At 59.5% G+C, this 14,321-nt stretch overlaps 4 protein-coding genes across 9 annotated transcripts in view; 2 read left to right on the top strand and 2 right to left on the bottom strand.

Annotated features, from left to right (window-relative positions):
- CPSF7 (cleavage and polyadenylation specific factor 7) overlaps positions 1 to 7,372 on the top strand; it is a 7,550-nt gene extending 178 nt beyond the window's left edge. The window contains exons 2-10 of one of the 3 annotated variants that reach the window (XM_041470422.1): positions 321 to 441; positions 2,821 to 3,042; positions 3,453 to 3,556; positions 3,797 to 3,942; positions 5,164 to 5,569; positions 5,644 to 5,762; positions 5,837 to 6,002; positions 6,093 to 6,266; positions 6,347 to 7,372. In XM_041470422.1, the coding sequence (XP_041326356.1) occupies positions 388 to 441; positions 2,821 to 3,042; positions 3,453 to 3,556; positions 3,797 to 3,942; positions 5,164 to 5,569; positions 5,644 to 5,762; positions 5,837 to 6,002; positions 6,093 to 6,261 (1,386 nt within the window). In that variant the 5' untranslated portion in view covers positions 321 to 387 and the 3' untranslated portion in view covers positions 6,262 to 6,266; positions 6,347 to 7,372. Of the gene's footprint in view, positions 1 to 108; positions 442 to 2,820; positions 3,043 to 3,452; positions 3,557 to 3,796; positions 3,943 to 5,163; positions 5,570 to 5,643; positions 5,763 to 5,836; positions 6,003 to 6,092; positions 6,267 to 6,346 lie in introns of those variants that run through there. The other 2 variants (XM_041470423.1, XM_041470421.1) reach the window with 2 other exon arrangements.
- A 193-nt stretch (positions 7,373 to 7,565) lies between these two features.
- Positions 7,566 to 9,176, bottom strand: TMEM216 (transmembrane protein 216). Its single transcript, XM_041470429.1, has 5 exons — positions 8,926 to 9,176; positions 8,636 to 8,740; positions 8,461 to 8,553; positions 8,058 to 8,259; positions 7,566 to 7,967 (listed from the first exon to the last, which is right to left on the bottom strand). Exons 1-5 carry the CDS (start codon positions 8,936 to 8,938, stop codon positions 7,952 to 7,954), a joined length of 429 nt encoding a protein of 142 aa, XP_041326363.1. The 5' UTR covers positions 8,939 to 9,176; the 3' UTR covers positions 7,566 to 7,951.
- On the bottom strand, positions 7,566 to 11,867 carry TMEM138 (transmembrane protein 138). 3 transcript variants are annotated; one of them, XR_005955391.1, is made up of 8 exons: positions 11,780 to 11,867; positions 10,770 to 10,991; positions 10,526 to 10,697; positions 9,687 to 9,762; positions 9,449 to 9,604; positions 8,636 to 8,740; positions 8,461 to 8,553; positions 7,566 to 7,967 (listed from the first exon to the last, which is right to left on the bottom strand). XR_005955391.1 is itself a non-coding variant. In XM_041470428.1 (5 exons), the coding sequence occupies exons 2-5, from the start codon at positions 10,895 to 10,897 to the stop codon at positions 9,492 to 9,494; spliced, it is 420 nt and encodes a 139-aa protein (XP_041326362.1). In that variant the 5' UTR covers positions 10,898 to 10,991; positions 11,780 to 11,867; the 3' UTR covers positions 9,289 to 9,491. The 3 variants fall into 3 exon arrangements, 2 of the variants coding, with proteins under 2 accessions (XP_041326362.1, XP_041326361.1); XM_041470428.1 differs by lacking the exons at positions 7,566 to 7,967; positions 8,461 to 8,553; positions 8,636 to 8,740 and having other exon boundaries at positions 9,289 to 9,604; positions 9,687 to 9,693; XM_041470427.1 differs by lacking the exons at positions 7,566 to 7,967; positions 8,461 to 8,553; positions 8,636 to 8,740 and having other exon boundaries at positions 9,289 to 9,604.
- On the top strand, positions 11,857 to 14,275 carry LOC121355189 (cytochrome b ascorbate-dependent protein 3). Of its 2 annotated transcripts, none has more exons than XM_041470424.1 (6): positions 11,857 to 11,993; positions 12,822 to 13,027; positions 13,091 to 13,299; positions 13,373 to 13,527; positions 13,742 to 13,898; positions 14,009 to 14,275. In XM_041470424.1, exons 1-6 carry the CDS (start codon positions 11,953 to 11,955, stop codon positions 14,030 to 14,032), a joined length of 792 nt encoding a protein of 263 aa, XP_041326358.1. In that variant the 5' UTR covers positions 11,857 to 11,952; the 3' UTR covers positions 14,033 to 14,275. The 2 variants fall into 2 exon arrangements, with proteins under 2 accessions (XP_041326358.1, XP_041326360.1); XM_041470426.1 differs by lacking the exon at positions 11,857 to 11,993 and adding an exon at positions 12,054 to 12,198.
- Positions 14,276 to 14,321: the final 46 nt, after the last annotated feature.

The raw sequence follows: 14,321 nt of genomic DNA on the forward strand, positions 1-14,321 counted from the left end.
CACGGGATTTGGAGGGAAATGGGATTTGGGGGGGCACAGGGGTTTGGGGAGCAGAGGGGATTCAGGGGGACACCGGGATTTAGGGGGGACATGGGATTTGGGGGGACAGAGGGATTTAGAGGGGAGAGGGGATTTGAGAGGCAGAGGGGATTTAGTGGGGAGAGGGGATTTAGGGGGCACAGGTATTTGGAGGGAAGAGGGCATTTAGAGGGGCACAGGGACTGGGGTGAGGAAGTGGGATTCGGGGCACACAGGGATTTGGGGGGACGCCCCCCGCGGGTCCCCAGGGCCTCACTGACCCCCTGCCCCCCCATTCCCAGAGCACCTTCCGTGTCCTGGCTCCGCCCGGTCCCAGCCCGGGCTCCCGCTTTTCCCGCCTCTGGAAATATGTCCGAGGGAGTGGATCTGATTGACATCTACGCCGACGAGGAATTCACCCAGGTGAGGGCCGGGATGGGGGTGCAGATCCCCCCCTTTCCTTTGGGGAAGAGATCCCAGTGTCCTGCAGCTCATCCCGGTGGAAGATGCAACTGGTGTGGCTGGGAAAAGGGAAGCATCATTCCCGATCATTCCCAGATCTCAGTGGCTGCCACCTCCAGCTGTGATTAAAGGGTTTCCCTGTGGGTTGTGACACGTGGCTGGTCACGGAATGTTTGGGATTTAAGAGCTTAGCTGTGTCCTGCTTGGAAAAATGAGAAATCCCAGCTGGAAGAGGCACTTCCAGGGAATTACACATTGAGGGGATACCAGGAGCCAAATCCATGGGATCACCCAGGCTGGGAATCTGTGCAGGAGCTCGCTGTTCCTGTGCTGCTTGTCCCATCCCAGGAATATCTGGGATTCACAGGAGGAAATGATGAAGGAAGGGGGTTTTGGAGAAGCAGATTTTAGGGAGTTCATGGATATGGGAAAGCAAGTGCGAAGGCAGATGTTGGAAAATTCTAAACTGCCATGGAAAGCTTGTGGAGAGAAGTTGGCAAGAGGAAAAGTCATGGAAACTGGAAGCAAAGCACCCGGAGGAAGGAATCACCATGGAGAAAGGAATTCTTGTGAACTCCTGCAGTGATCAAGAGAAGCTTCTTCTGGTTATTGGGTGGGAATATCCCATGGACTCTCCTGGGAAGACCAAGTGGATGGAGGATTCTCAAAGCTGGAATGGTGATCCAGGCCAATGACTCTGGCATGTTCCTCCCCCTGGGATGTGTGGCAGGAGAACACCTGGAATTCATCCATGCCAGGATCAAAGCAGTGTGGGGGGGGGGTGCTGTGGTGTCCCTGTGGCACTCCAGGGATGCCAGTGTAATTCCAAATCCCACTTTTCCACGTGGTGATTCCCACTAACAATGCCCAGCTTCATCCCTGTGCACCTCAACTCAGCGTGCATGGATGGGGTGCAGGAGAATCCCTAAAATTTCCCAAGCTGAATCCCCTAAGTAGCAGAACTGAGGGATTCCTAGGGATTCCTCCTCTAGCCCCTCCTTCCTATTTTTGGTCTTGACTTTCTGAAACTTCCAGGCGGGAATCTTCCAGCCTTGGGCTGTGTCCAAAGGCTCCTGGTGGAGGTGGGAGCGTGGGAGTTGGATTAACCAAACACTTGAGCTTTTTTGGGAAATGAACACAAAACTACAGCTCCCTTTTCAAATCATTCTTTTATCAGCTCCAGGGAAAGAGCTGGATGCAAAAGCTCAGGGAAGGGGAAAATGGTTGGATTTTTTGATTCCCAGGTTTCCACAATCCTTGGAAAGCTGTGTGCTGAGCATCCTTCTCTGTCCAGCTCCCAAGAGGATGTTTGCAATTCCCTGACCCTCAGACTGTCTCCAGCAGAAAACATTGTCCAAACTGCCTGGAATTGACAATTTGGGAGCAGAACCTCTGGTTTTTGTGGCACACCAGCTCCTGTGGGATGGATCCTCATGGAGTGATTTTGTGGGATGAAGCACTCGGCACAATCTGAACAAGGAACTGGGATCCATAGTAAACACAGCACTTGCTGGACATTCCAAATGAAATATCACCTGGGACAGAGTGGGAATTGGGAGGCAGATCTAGGACACACTGGAATTTCCAGCTCTGAAGTTTCCTGAGCTTCCTCTGCCAAAGGGACAGATCCAATGTGTAGGAGCTCCTACCCTAAAAAGGGCTGTTTTCCCAAAAATGAGGAAGTTTGGGGTGATGAGCATGGTTTGAGGGGGGCGTGCAATTCCCAAGTTGGATTTTTGGGACGCATGTGTTGCCAAGGAGTGATAGGCTCATCCTTGGAGGGCATTTGGTTTTCCACCACTGAATTCTTGCCCTGCAAATTGGGAATTTCTTCCTGGTGGCAGCAACAGGGTCTTGTCCTGTTGTGTGGGATCCAGGTGGGCTGGTCCTTGGAATGTGCTGGAGCTCACTGGGGGTTTAGATGAGATATTGGGAAGAATTTCTTCCCTGTGAGGATGGTGAGGCCCTGGAATAGATTTCCAGGGAAACTGTGGCTGCTCCGTCCCTGGAAGTGTTCCAGGCCAGGTTGGACAGGACTTGGAGCAACCTGGGATAGTGGAAGGCGTGCCATGGCAGGGGATGGGATGGGATGATCCTTAAGGTCCTTATTCCAACCCCAACCATTCCATGATTCCATGAAATCAGAGCCCATCATCCTGGATTTTGGGATTGCCCAGGCAAGGGGTGGCTGTAATTCCCAACTGTGCATAGACCCAAACCAAGTGATTTGGGCCTTAAACCTTTGGACTCGGCTTGGAAATTCCACTTGGGAATTGGGACAGCAGGTTTGGAAACAGCAAAGAAGGCTTCCCAAGCCAGGATCTCATGACGTTTTCCCAGCAGGACCCGGAGTTCAGTAATGCTGACCAGATGGATCTCTACGACGACGTGTTAGCAGCCAGCTCCCAGCCCCAGGAAAAGCGTTCCAGCAGCTCGGAAGCGCCTCCGGAGATCCGTCAGGAGCCGTCTCCCAAGCCCAACAGCAAACCCCCAGCCATCCTGTACACCTACAGCGGGCTCCGGAACAAGAGGGCCGCCGTCTACGTCGGGAGCTTCTCCTGGGTGAGTTCATCTTCCTGGGAAATTCAGGATTCCTGGGGAACCTCTGAGGGGCTGCTGGGCTCTCTAGGGGAGTGGCAGGGATTTTGAGGGGCCTGCTCCTCCTCAATCCTGAGCTGGTGTCCTGAGCTTTATTGTGAACTGGGATTGGCTTTGTGATCCTCAGGGAAAAGGGATTTGTATCCCTGAGGAGCTTCTGGGCTTTGAGGTGGTGCTCCTGAGTTGCCTTCTGTTCAGGGATGCAGGAACAGTTTTGGGAGGGCTTGTCCAGAGAACTTGTCACTGTTACCCATTCCCAAGGCTTGTTCTGGATGACTTTAAGCTCCCTGAGGAAGTCTGGGGGTGACATTCCTCAGGTGGGTGGGGGTACATAGGGGACAGACGTGGATACCAGCCTGTTCCCTATCCCTCAGTGGACGACTGACCAGCAGCTGATCCAGGCCATCCGCTCCATTGGAGTCTACGACGTGGTGGAGCTGAAATTCGCGGAGAACCGAGCTAATGGCCAATCCAAGGGGTGAGAGCCAATGGAATTTCGGGTGGGAATGATGGGAGCCAGGCCCTCATTGCCACATCCATTGTTTTGTGGAGGGTGAGGGAGCAGCTTTCCCTGCCTGGGACAGGGAATTCGTGGAGCATCCCAAAGAGCATGGAAAAGCGGGGAGGGGTTGTGGAACAGTGGGATGGGATCAGGAGGAAGGTCTGGGGGAGGTCTCTGCAGTGGGTTCAGGGCTCAACCTCCCTCTCTCCTGCGCAGGTACGCGGAGGTGGTGGTCGCCTCCGAGAACTCAGTCCATAAACTCCTGGAGCTGCTTCCCGGAAAGATCCTGAATGGAGACAAGGTGGAGGTGAGGCTGGCGACCCGGCAGAACCTGTCGCAGTTCGAGGCTCAGGCTCGCAAACGTGAGTGCGGCGCCGGTGTGAGGCGGGCGGGGGGTTCCATCTCACACACATCCCAAATCCCCCCCAGATCAGCTGCCAGGCCCAGCCCAGCGAGCCCTCGGGATGGGGGGAAACCCTGCCAGGAGCGTCTGGGGGTTGTTTTTCCCATTCCTGAGCCGGATTAGCTCCTGACCCGAGTCTTTATGATCCCCTTTTAGGTGCTCCCACACTGCGAAGATCCCTCGTAGCCTCCTCCTCCTCCTCTCCAAACTGAATGGGCTTAAGCTCTTCAGGCTCTCAGCATAGCTAAGACCCTCCATATCTATTAGTAGCTCCTCTCTGGATCTGCTCCAGAATTTTTCCATCCCTGCGGAGGTAAGGTGCCCAACACTGGAGGAATATTCCAGCTGGGGCCTGGCCGTGGGCATCCCTCAATGGCAATAGGTGGTCCTGGCCTCACTCCGCAGCGATGCGACGGGATCCGCAGGGATTGTCCCGGCAGGAGCGTGTCCGAGGAGGTCTTGGCCAGCTCTGGTCGTTGTAGATCCCTTGGCATGTTTTGTGCAAGGAAAAGTCCCCCTTCCCAGCAGAGTTGCTTCGCTCCCTTCCTTTGGCTCAGGTGCCCGAGGGGATCGGCTGCTTGGTGCTTAGGCTGTGTCCCAACTTGCCCTGCAGTTTTGGTGGAGCAGGGAGTGTTCCCTGGGCTGAGTTCCGGCTGCCCGCAGGGCACAGCGGAACTCCCATGCACCCTTTTTGGCACCCTGGGAGCCGTGGCTCCTGTCACACCCCTTCTGTCTCATCCTCAGTGCCTCTTTGGATAGAGCAAGGCTTCTTGACCCTCTTGGAATGCTGAGTTTTCCTTCCTCTAGCAGCAGCTCCATTGCTGTCAGCACTTGGGTTCTGTCCCCACGTGTTCCTCCACGCTTGGGCCTCTCCAAAACCATGTGTGAATCTCAGGCTCTCCGGGTCTTTGGATGTCTTTGGGGATCTCTCACCATTCATTGTGGCTTTTGGCTCCTGTCCCTCTGACCTGCCTGTCCCCAGGGCACTGTGCGGGGTCTTGCTGGAAAGCTGGGCCCCTCTTGGAAAAACACATGGAAGCAGAGGCTATGTGTGGCTGGCTGGATCTCTCTGGGCACCTCCAGCCCTCCAGGGGTGGGAGGAAGAGGAGGAGCAGGAGGTCTTGGAGACCCAGACACCCTCCAGCTGCACCTCACAGCTCTTTTCCCGTGCCACTTCCAGGTGTGCCGCCGCGGGCTCACTCCCGGGATTCCATGGATGCAGTGGACGGCCGGGCGACGCCGACAGAGAACGCGCTGCCCCCCGCCCGCATGGAGAAGCCCCCCTCGGTCCTGCCCTTCTTCAGCCGCCCCCCTGCGCTGCCCCTCATGGGGCTACCCCCGCCTCCCATGCCCCCTCCGCCTCCCCTCTCCTCCGCTTTTGGAGTCCCTCCGCCTCCTCCTGGAATTCCCTACCAGCACCTGCTGCCACCGCCGCCCCGGCTGCCCCCGCCCCTGGCCGTGCCCCCCCCAGGGGCTGTGCCCCCCGCCCTGCACCTCAATCCCGCCTTCTTCCCGCCGCCCACCGCCGCCCTGGGACCCCCTCCGGATACCTACGGCAAGGCCATGGCTCCATACAACCACAGCAGGTGAGCCGGGCGGGAATGGGGTTGGGATGCTCGGGGAGGATCCCGCTGAACCCCTGTTCCCGCTGTACCAACAGCCGGGAGCTGGGCCCGCCGATCCCGGCCGTGAGCGAAGGCGAGTTTGAGGAGATCATGAACCGCAACCGCGCCATCTCCAGCAGCGCCATTTCCAAGGCGGTGTCCGGCGCCAGCGCAGGTACTTCTTGTGTCCCTCATGTCCCCCATCCCGGGATGGATTCCCACTCCTGACCCCCTGCTCCGCTCCCCCAGGCGATTACAGCAACGCCATCGAGACGCTGCTCACAGCCATCGCTGTCATCAAGCAGTCGCGCGTGGCCAGCGACGAGCGGTGCCGCGTCCTCCTCTCTTCCCTCAAGGATTGCCTGCATGGAATTGAGGCCAAATCCTACAGCAGCAGCTCCAGCAGCAGCTCCAGGTATCCCCCTGGATACAGAGAAGGGGATCCGCTCTGCAGGTGAGCGACTGAAAAATCACCCTTTGGGTTTTGTCTCCTCTTCTTCCAAAGGAAAAGACACCGATCCCGGGAGCGCTCTCCCAGCCGGTCCCGCGAGAGCAGCCGGCGGCACCGGGATCTGCTCCACAGCGACGATCGGCACGAGGATTATTTCCCGGAGCGGAGCCGGGAGCACGAGCGGCATCGGGACAGGGACAGAGACAGGGACCGGCACCACTGAGACAGGTGGGAGGCTCAGGAATCCCCTGGAAGCGTGAGGAATGAGGGAAGGGCACTCCCACCATTCCTCTCCTCTCTCCCGACAGGAATTTGGCAGGAAGTGGTTTTTAATGGACTCTATCTCCTCACCTCGACCAGGATGCCGTGCCCGAGGCTGCTCCGCCCCATCCCGGTCCCTTCCTCGCCACCACAGCCCCTCTGGGCGGGACCCCCGCCCGCACCTCGTGGCCTTGGGAATCCCCCCCACCACTGCTGCTGCTTCCTGGGGCCATCCCGCTCCGCTCCGTGGATATTCGGACCCAAAGAGAAATGGTGCTTTTATTCCATGGAGGGAGGTTTGTGAGCCCTTCCCAGTTTGGGGGGGAACCGGAGGAGACGGAGCCCTCCCTGTGCAGCTTGGGGACTTGGAGATGCACAGCTCCCGATCCTGGGATCAGGAGCCGTGTGCCATCCTCTGGATTGCCTGGGGACACTCGCGTCCCCATCGCCCTGGTGGGACACTGTGCCACACTCCTCCTTTGCCCCTTCACCCTCCAGGAGCTGGGAAAAAGGGGCTGGAGCTGGGTTGGGGGTCATCCTCTCTATCCTGACATTCCCCACAGCAGCATTCCCACCCAAACGGCAGCTCCGGCCTCTCCCGCAGAGCCTTCCTTGTTTTAGAGGAAGCGGAAGAGGCAGGGCAGGCTGTGACCCCCTTGTGTCCCCTCAGAATCCCAAGAAGGAGAGGGAGGGAGAGCCCAGGAGGGTCAGTATGAGCCGGGACACACGGGGTGACTTTCAGGGCTGGAATCACACTCAGGTGGGAAAACCCAGGCCCTGGAAGTCTTTTTAAGTTGAAATAACCCAAATTCAGGAAAAACCACCCCGATTTTCCCAAGCCCCACGAGGTGGGAGCACTCGGCGGGAGAGCTCCGGGTTTTTTTTTTACTTACCGCCACAGATTTTTAGTTTCTTTCCAAATAGTGGAGGGGGAAAAAGATTCCCCCATAAATTGCAGAGCAAATCCCTGGAAGCCCCGGCGAGGCGCCGCCCCTCCTGCTCGCAGTGATTAGATTTGTCTTTGGATAGGTTGGAATTGTGTAATAAACTCAGATGACGTTGTCAGTCTTTTACACAGCGCTCCTGTTGCCTTCCTACGGTGGGATTTGGGATAATGAGGGAATGGGAGGGATTTGGGGAGGTCTGTTCCCCCTTTGTCCCTCACCCTCTTCCTCCTCCAATGGGCTCCTGTGCTTCCCAAACTGGCTCTGAGGTGCTGGAAGCACCTGAGCATTCCCAGGGGGACCCACATTCCTGGGCACCAAGTAAAAATAAATATTTATTGGAAAATAGTGAATTATTCTGGAAGATCATAGAAACTAAAAAGAGGATTCTTCATACCTTGAGCTGGCTCAAGCTCTGAGGAGTCCGAGTGGATTGGAGAGTGGGAAAGGTGGGAGGGATATGCCAGGGGGCAGTGAGTGAACTGGGAAAAGGGAGGGATGAATCCGTGTGGCAGCAGGTCCCTGGTGAAGTGGGAAGCAGGAAAATTCAGAGGGATGTGTCCACATAGAAGCAACAAAGGTGGGAGGGATGTGTCCAGGTGGCACCAGGTGAAATGGGCAGTGGAAAAGGTGAGATCCTCCCCCTTCCCGGGGCTGGGGAGTGGAGCTGGCACGGGTGATGCTTCCCTGTGTCCCTGGGCCGTGTCCTCAGTAGGGATCCGCACTGTGGAAAAGGACAGAGACAGGGATGTGTGGGTGCCAAACCAACCTGGCAGCTCCCGCGCCAGCTCCCTGAGTTCCTGGGATGCAGCACCTGGAGAAGGAGAGCAGCGCCAGGAAGCCCAGAAGCAGCTCCAGGCCGTAGAAGAGGAGCAGGATGGCGCTCAGGAACGCTTCCAGGCGCAGGGAATATGTCTGGAGCAGCAGGTAGTACACGGCCAGCACAGCTGCCGGCACTGTAAGTGCCAGGCTGAGGGACAGCGGCACCTTCCGCTGGCACAGGTTCCCCTTGGAGCCTGTGGGACACAGAGCTGGGATCAGATCATGGAAATCATGGGAGGGTTTTGGATGGGGAATTAAATGCCCGGTTCCCGTGGGCAGGGACACCTTCCTCTAGCCCAGGTTGCTGCATGCCCTGCCCAACCTGAACATCCAGGGATGGTCTTCGGGGTGTACCAGGACTCCCTGCGGAGCCTCTGGCATTCAGGGGCACTCACCGAAGAAGATGCGTGTGGCCTCAATGCCGAGGTACAGGAGGAGCAGAACCACGTCCAGCACCAAGTTGGAGACGGGATAGGGCAGGAGCAGCACTGCAGGAAAAGCACCGCCCTCAGCACCACATTCCTGCCCGTCCCGGCGGGATCGGGAAGAGTTCTGGACCGAAGGACTCACCTTTGTACACGAACACGAACGCTTCCAGGAGAAAATATGTGGCGCAGTACCAGCCGTTGAGGAAGAGCAGGACCTGCAGCGGAGCCGAGGAGCGATGGTGGCGGCCTGAGGGGACACGGGGCGGCCATGAGGGGGGAGCACGGGGCGGCCATGGCAGCGCGGCCCCCGGAGCCCTGCAGCGCCTTGGCCGTCCCCCTGCCTGGTTCCCAGCGCCGCTCCCAGGCCAGGTTCGTCCCGGTACCGCCCGTACCCTCCGGGAATCCCCGTTTCCCCCCCGGTCCCGCTCCCACCCCTGGGCGCCATCTTCCATCTCCATGGGAACCGCCGCCGCCGCGCTCGCCCGCACGGGGGCGCCGAGGGCGAGGGCGCGGAGAGTGAGGGCGGAGCCGCTCTATCTCCCGCCTCTCTCGGTGGTTTGGCGGCGCGCGCGCTGCCGCTCTACCCGCACCTCTCTATGGCTGGAGGACCGATCGCTGCCGAGCGGGTTCGAGTCCCCCCTCCTTCCTAACCCCGCCCCCTCAAATCCATTGGGAGCAGAATCCCACACCGGAACCGGGAATGTCCCCGTCTTGCGGCTGCAAGCGCAGCACCGAGCTGGGTTACAGTGTAAGGAGTGCGGCCGTGACACCGGGTGGGCACAAACACCCGGCAGCCTCTGGAAAACACATCGGATTTATTCCTCTAGGGTTTCCAAAAACATTCCAGTCCCAACCGAGGCCGCGGCCCTGAAACGCAGGGACACCCCACAAGCCTCCCGCTGACTCCCAAAATCCCAAGGGCTGGTCCCCAGAGAAAGGATGAGCTGGAACCGACCCCGACAGAGCCGGTGGAGTGCAAGGAGACTCCAGGGGATCCATCAGCCACGGAAGTGGGCAAATTCCTTGCGGAGCCAGAGTGAATCCTGGTAGAAGAGGGGGTCTCCCAGGTGCACAGCTGTCCGCTTGTAGAAGTAGCAGTAAAGCACGGCCGCTGCAGGGAATTTCGGGATGAGAGAGGGCCCCCAGCACCCCCAAAGGATGTGGGATCCCACCCTGATCCTTGGAGTCCTTACCCAGCCTCTGGAAAACAAACAGGGTCTGAAGGCCTTCAGTCCAGATGAAGCGGCTGGAGTCACGCCAGCGCAGGTTCTGAGGGGGTTAGAAAACTGGGAATAAACCCTGGAGCAGCTTTGTTGAGCCCTTCCAGACCCCCCTACCCCATTCCAAAGGTTCTGAGCAGGATGGAGGGACATCAAGCCAGGAGTTACACCTGCAGAAGTTTGGGAAGCTCCCTACCCCAAAGGTTAAGCAGCTCAGGGGATTTAGGCATTGAGCCCAGACCAATTCCGGCTTCAGACTGCAGATCCCTGCAAATCCCTGCAAATCCCCTTCCTGGACGGCGTGGGCAGCACCAGAGCAGCTGCTGTGGCTCCTGACCACCCGAAACATTCCCTGTGTTCTGGGGCAGCAGGATGGAGAGAACTTCAGGAGGTGTCCAGGGGATGGGAACTGCTCCATTGGGAAGGAGCTAGGAAGGAGTTTATTCAGGAAAGAAAAGGGGAAGGTGCTGCCGGGACAGATCCAGGATCCTGCACAGCCCTTGGAGCTCTGGGAAGGGAGGGGACAGCCCCCAGGTATACGGATTAATCCCAGAAAAACCAGGAGCTGCTAGCACAGGCTTTCCCTGGGGAAAGAGGATTTTCTGATGGGTCACGGCCCTTAGGGAACGAGCTGGGACGGGGCTGGGGTTGGGCAGGACCCTTCCAGGCTGATGCCACCCACAGGGTGATGGAATGGGACATCCTCCATGGGACACCTTCCAGGGGGAGACCATGAGAAAGCACTGTGGGAAGCTGGGGGTCACGGAAAAACCCCTTGGGAGAATCCAGCAGCTGTGCCCACGCCATCCTACCATAATCCAGACGTGGAAGGAGATGCTGAGCACCAGGTAGGCTGCGGAGAGCAGGATGGTTCCCTTGAATTTATGGAAAAGGAGGTTGACCAAGCCCGCCTGGAAAACGTAGGTGTTGAAGAACATGAGGAAGATGATGATGACGTTGAAGACGATGGCGATGTCCTGGATGCTGCCGGGAGAACAGAGGGATCGTGGGCTCCAGGCTCTCCTGGCTGTGCTGCCCCACCTCGCCCGTACTCACATGAAGAGGACGAGCTGCACGGCCGGAGCCGTGCGCAGCAGCTCCGAGAAGGAATTCACAAAGAGGTCGTAGGAAAGCAGCAGGAACTGCAGGAACAGCACCAGGCTGTAGTTGCTGGGCTGGAGCATCCTCCTTCCTGGGGCTTGGAGCCCTCAGCCCCAGCATTCCCAACGGATCATGGCGCTGGGGGGGCTCAGCAGGGCCTCTCCCGACATCCCAAACCTGGAGGGGGAACACAGGGGTTGGGATGGATCCCAGAAACCAGGAAAACCCAATGAGACGCGTCCTCTCTCTCCTCCAGTGTCTTCCTTTCCCCTGAAATCCACCCCAATCTCCATGTGAGGAAATCCAGGGATGAGTGAGACGTGCAGTCCCAAGAAGTAGTGTCCAGGCAGGTTATTCCTGGCTGTTCCCAGCTCCATGGGCAGTTCTGAGCAGGTTTGGGCATGTCCCACTCTGGGCACAGGGAGAGAGGAGTGAGGAGAGACAGACGGGAATTTTTGGACACCGGAGCAGGTACAGCCCTCGTGGGACACACCACGTATCTCACGGGAGCAGCCCCCTCAGGGATCATCCTGGCTGGAGAGGGACGGAGGGGACAGGGATCCTGGCAGGAAAAGGGCCGTGCTGGGGCTGAATTCCCTGAGGGGGCGACACGGTGACAGACGGGGGTAAAGGGGCTGGAAAAGGACGGAAAGCGGCTGGAAATACGGGGGAAGAAAGGCTGGACATGGGAGCGGGAAACTGATGGACATGAGAGGGAAAAGAGGTGGACACGGGGACGAAGAGATCCCTCTCTGCCCCTCCAGATCCCGCGTCACTCCGCCCCTTCTCACAGCCACCACCGCGGAGCCCCCGGGCCCCCGCTCGCCGCCCTCTCCCCCTGTCCCTGGCCGCCTCCCCGCTCCGGGGTCCGCCACCCTGATACGCCCAAGCCCCCCTGGGTGCCGGAGGTGCCGGTCCCGGGGGTCCCGCTGGGTCCCCGCCGTGCCCCCGCCCCGGGCGCTCACCCGCCGCCGCCATCTTGGTCCCCATGGAAACGGCCGCCAGAGCCGGAAGTGAAGGCGGAAGTGGCGGCTGGAGGACCCGCGGGGCCGCTCTGGCCATAGCTCCCCTCGGTGGCAGCACATTGGAGTGGGCGGGAAAACCATAGAGATGAGCAGGCAGAACGGCGCTCGCCAAGATGGCGGCGCCCAGTGACGAGGAGGGGGCGGTGGGGCCCAGGTACAGCCCCGGGGCTGGGAGAGCCGGTGGGCGGCTCCGGGGTTGGGAGGGGCCGAGAGACCTCGTGGTGTGGGTTTGGGGTGGTGTCCGGGCCGGGCGTTTTGTTCCAGGTCCAGGGGAGCCTCAGGTTTGGGGGGGCTGTGGAGAAACGTGTTCCCAGATTTCGGGGCGCCATGGCACCGAGTACCCCAGCTTTGGGAGATCCGTGAGTCTCTGTGTCCCGGATTTTGGGGAACGATAAGGCCGCGTGTCTCCACCCGTTTCCTGTCTCTGTGTCCCGTGAGGCAGCTGATGTGAGGGTGTCGGGACATCCCCCGTCCCCGGAGGGGACAGAAATACCCATTTCTGGGGGCACATGCAAATCACATGCAAATGAGAGCGATCGGGTTCCTGCCAGGGGGACCCTGACAGCTGACACCGAGAGCCCCTCGCTGCAATTCCCTGGAGTGCTGTGCCCGGGAATTCTGCTCTGCATGTCCTGTTCTATCCCTGGCCTCCGTCCCAGTGCAGGGCACAGCTGGACTCTGGTCACCCCCTCAGGGTTCCCAGTTCCCCTTTCCGTGGTTCCTCCTGGCAATGTCGGAGACCCCCAAAGGCGCCTCAGTCATCCCCAGGTGCCACCATCCTGGATCCATCCCTGCCACCATTCCCAGGCCGGGAAGCAGCTGAGCCACCACCGGTGGCTGGGAAGCAGCTCCATCCCTGTCACCTTGCCCAGGCTGGGAAGCAGCTGCCCCCCCACGCCCTCTGGGGCTCCCAGTTCCCCTTTCCGTGGCTCCTCCCTGGGACCGCATCCGGAGCCTGAGCCGGCTCCTCGCTCGCCCACAGGTGCCACCACTGCTCCACGGCCATGCTGGACGTGCCCTTCCTGCCCTTCTGTGCCTTCCTGGGAACGCTGGGATTGCTCTGCGTGGCCATGGTGGGCACCTGGTGCCAGCACTGGCGCGGGGGCTTTTCCCTGGACGGCAGCTCCCGGACATTCAACTGGCACCCGGTGCTGATGGTGATGGGATTGGTGGTGCTCTACGGCGCAGGTGAGCAAAGGGAGCGCGGGGATCCCGGCACGGCTCCTTCCTGACGTTTTTTCCCCCTCACAGCTGCCCTGGTTTACCGCATTCCCAACACTTGGAGCGGCCCCAAGCTTCCCTGGAAGGTGCTGCACGGCAGCTTGGCTTTGGGAGCGTTCGTTTTGACCGTGCTGGGGCTGGCGGCCGTGTTCTGCTTCCATAATTCCCAAGGGACGCCCAACATGTACTCGCTGCACAGCTGGATGGGGCTGGCAACTGTCCTGCTCTTCTCCTGCCAGGTGGGAATCCCTCCTGCATCCCCCAATCCCTCCGGCATCCCGAGTTTTCCACCCTTACCTTCTCTTCCCACAGTGGGCGGCGGGTTTTGGAGCGTTCCTGCTTCCCTGGGCTCCCACCTGGCTCCGGGCACTCTACAAGCCCATCCATGTTTTCTTTGGCTCCACCATCCTCATGCTGTCCGTGGCTTCCTGCGTGTCAGGAATCAACGAGAAGCTTTTCTTCAGCCTGTGAGAGTCAGGGGCAGGGGGGTGGGCTTGGGAAAATCCCTCACAGGGATAGGGGGGCTCAAGATTTGGGCTGGGTTTGGGAGTGACCAAAGAGCAAAGGGAACTGAGCACTTCCTCAGGTGTGTGGCTCCCTGCACACTTCCCTGCAAGGTTTGGGGTTGGGGGGGTGTTCAGGATAATCCTGATCATTCCCAGCCTCTCTTCCCTGCTCCAGGAAGAACGGGACCATGGAGTACAAGCTCCTGCCGGCTGAGGCCGTGTTTGCCAACACCCTGGGGCTCCTCATCCTCATTTTTGGAGTGCTGGTGGTGGCTGCCCTGGCCAGGCCCAGCTGGAAGCGCCCGGATTCCGACTCCCTGGACTCCCGCCAGGTACGGGATGCGCTGGGTGGATTTGGGAAGGTGAGCTGGGAAGCTGCCCTCAGCACAGTCCCAAGGTGGGGAAGGACTGAGGGATCCCTGCTCATCCCTGTGTCCCACAGCCCCTGCTCTCTGCTGAGCGCTGATCCCAGGGATCTCCCAGCACTCCCAAGCTGCATCCTTGTGCCTCCACGTGCCAGCTCCTGCCTGGATCCCGGGCCATGCCAAACCCTGCGCTTGCCGGTGCCATCCCTCAACGCCGCAGCTGGAGCTGCCGGAGCCTCGCTGGGACAAAGAGGATCATCCGGATCACTCCCACTCCAGAGGATCCGGCTCAGGGTGGAGACACTCAGGGACCTCATGGACATGGAATAAAATATTGGCTTCTGCAGGGCTCCAGCACTCAAATCCCTGGGGACAAGGGAGGGCCTGGGA

The sequence above is a fragment of the Pyrgilauda ruficollis genome, unplaced genomic scaffold (genome assembly GCF_017590135.1).
Source record: "Pyrgilauda ruficollis isolate IOZ18807 unplaced genomic scaffold, ASM1759013v1 scaffold245, whole genome shotgun sequence".
Taxonomy (NCBI): Eukaryota; Metazoa; Chordata; class Aves; order Passeriformes; family Passeridae; genus Pyrgilauda; species Pyrgilauda ruficollis.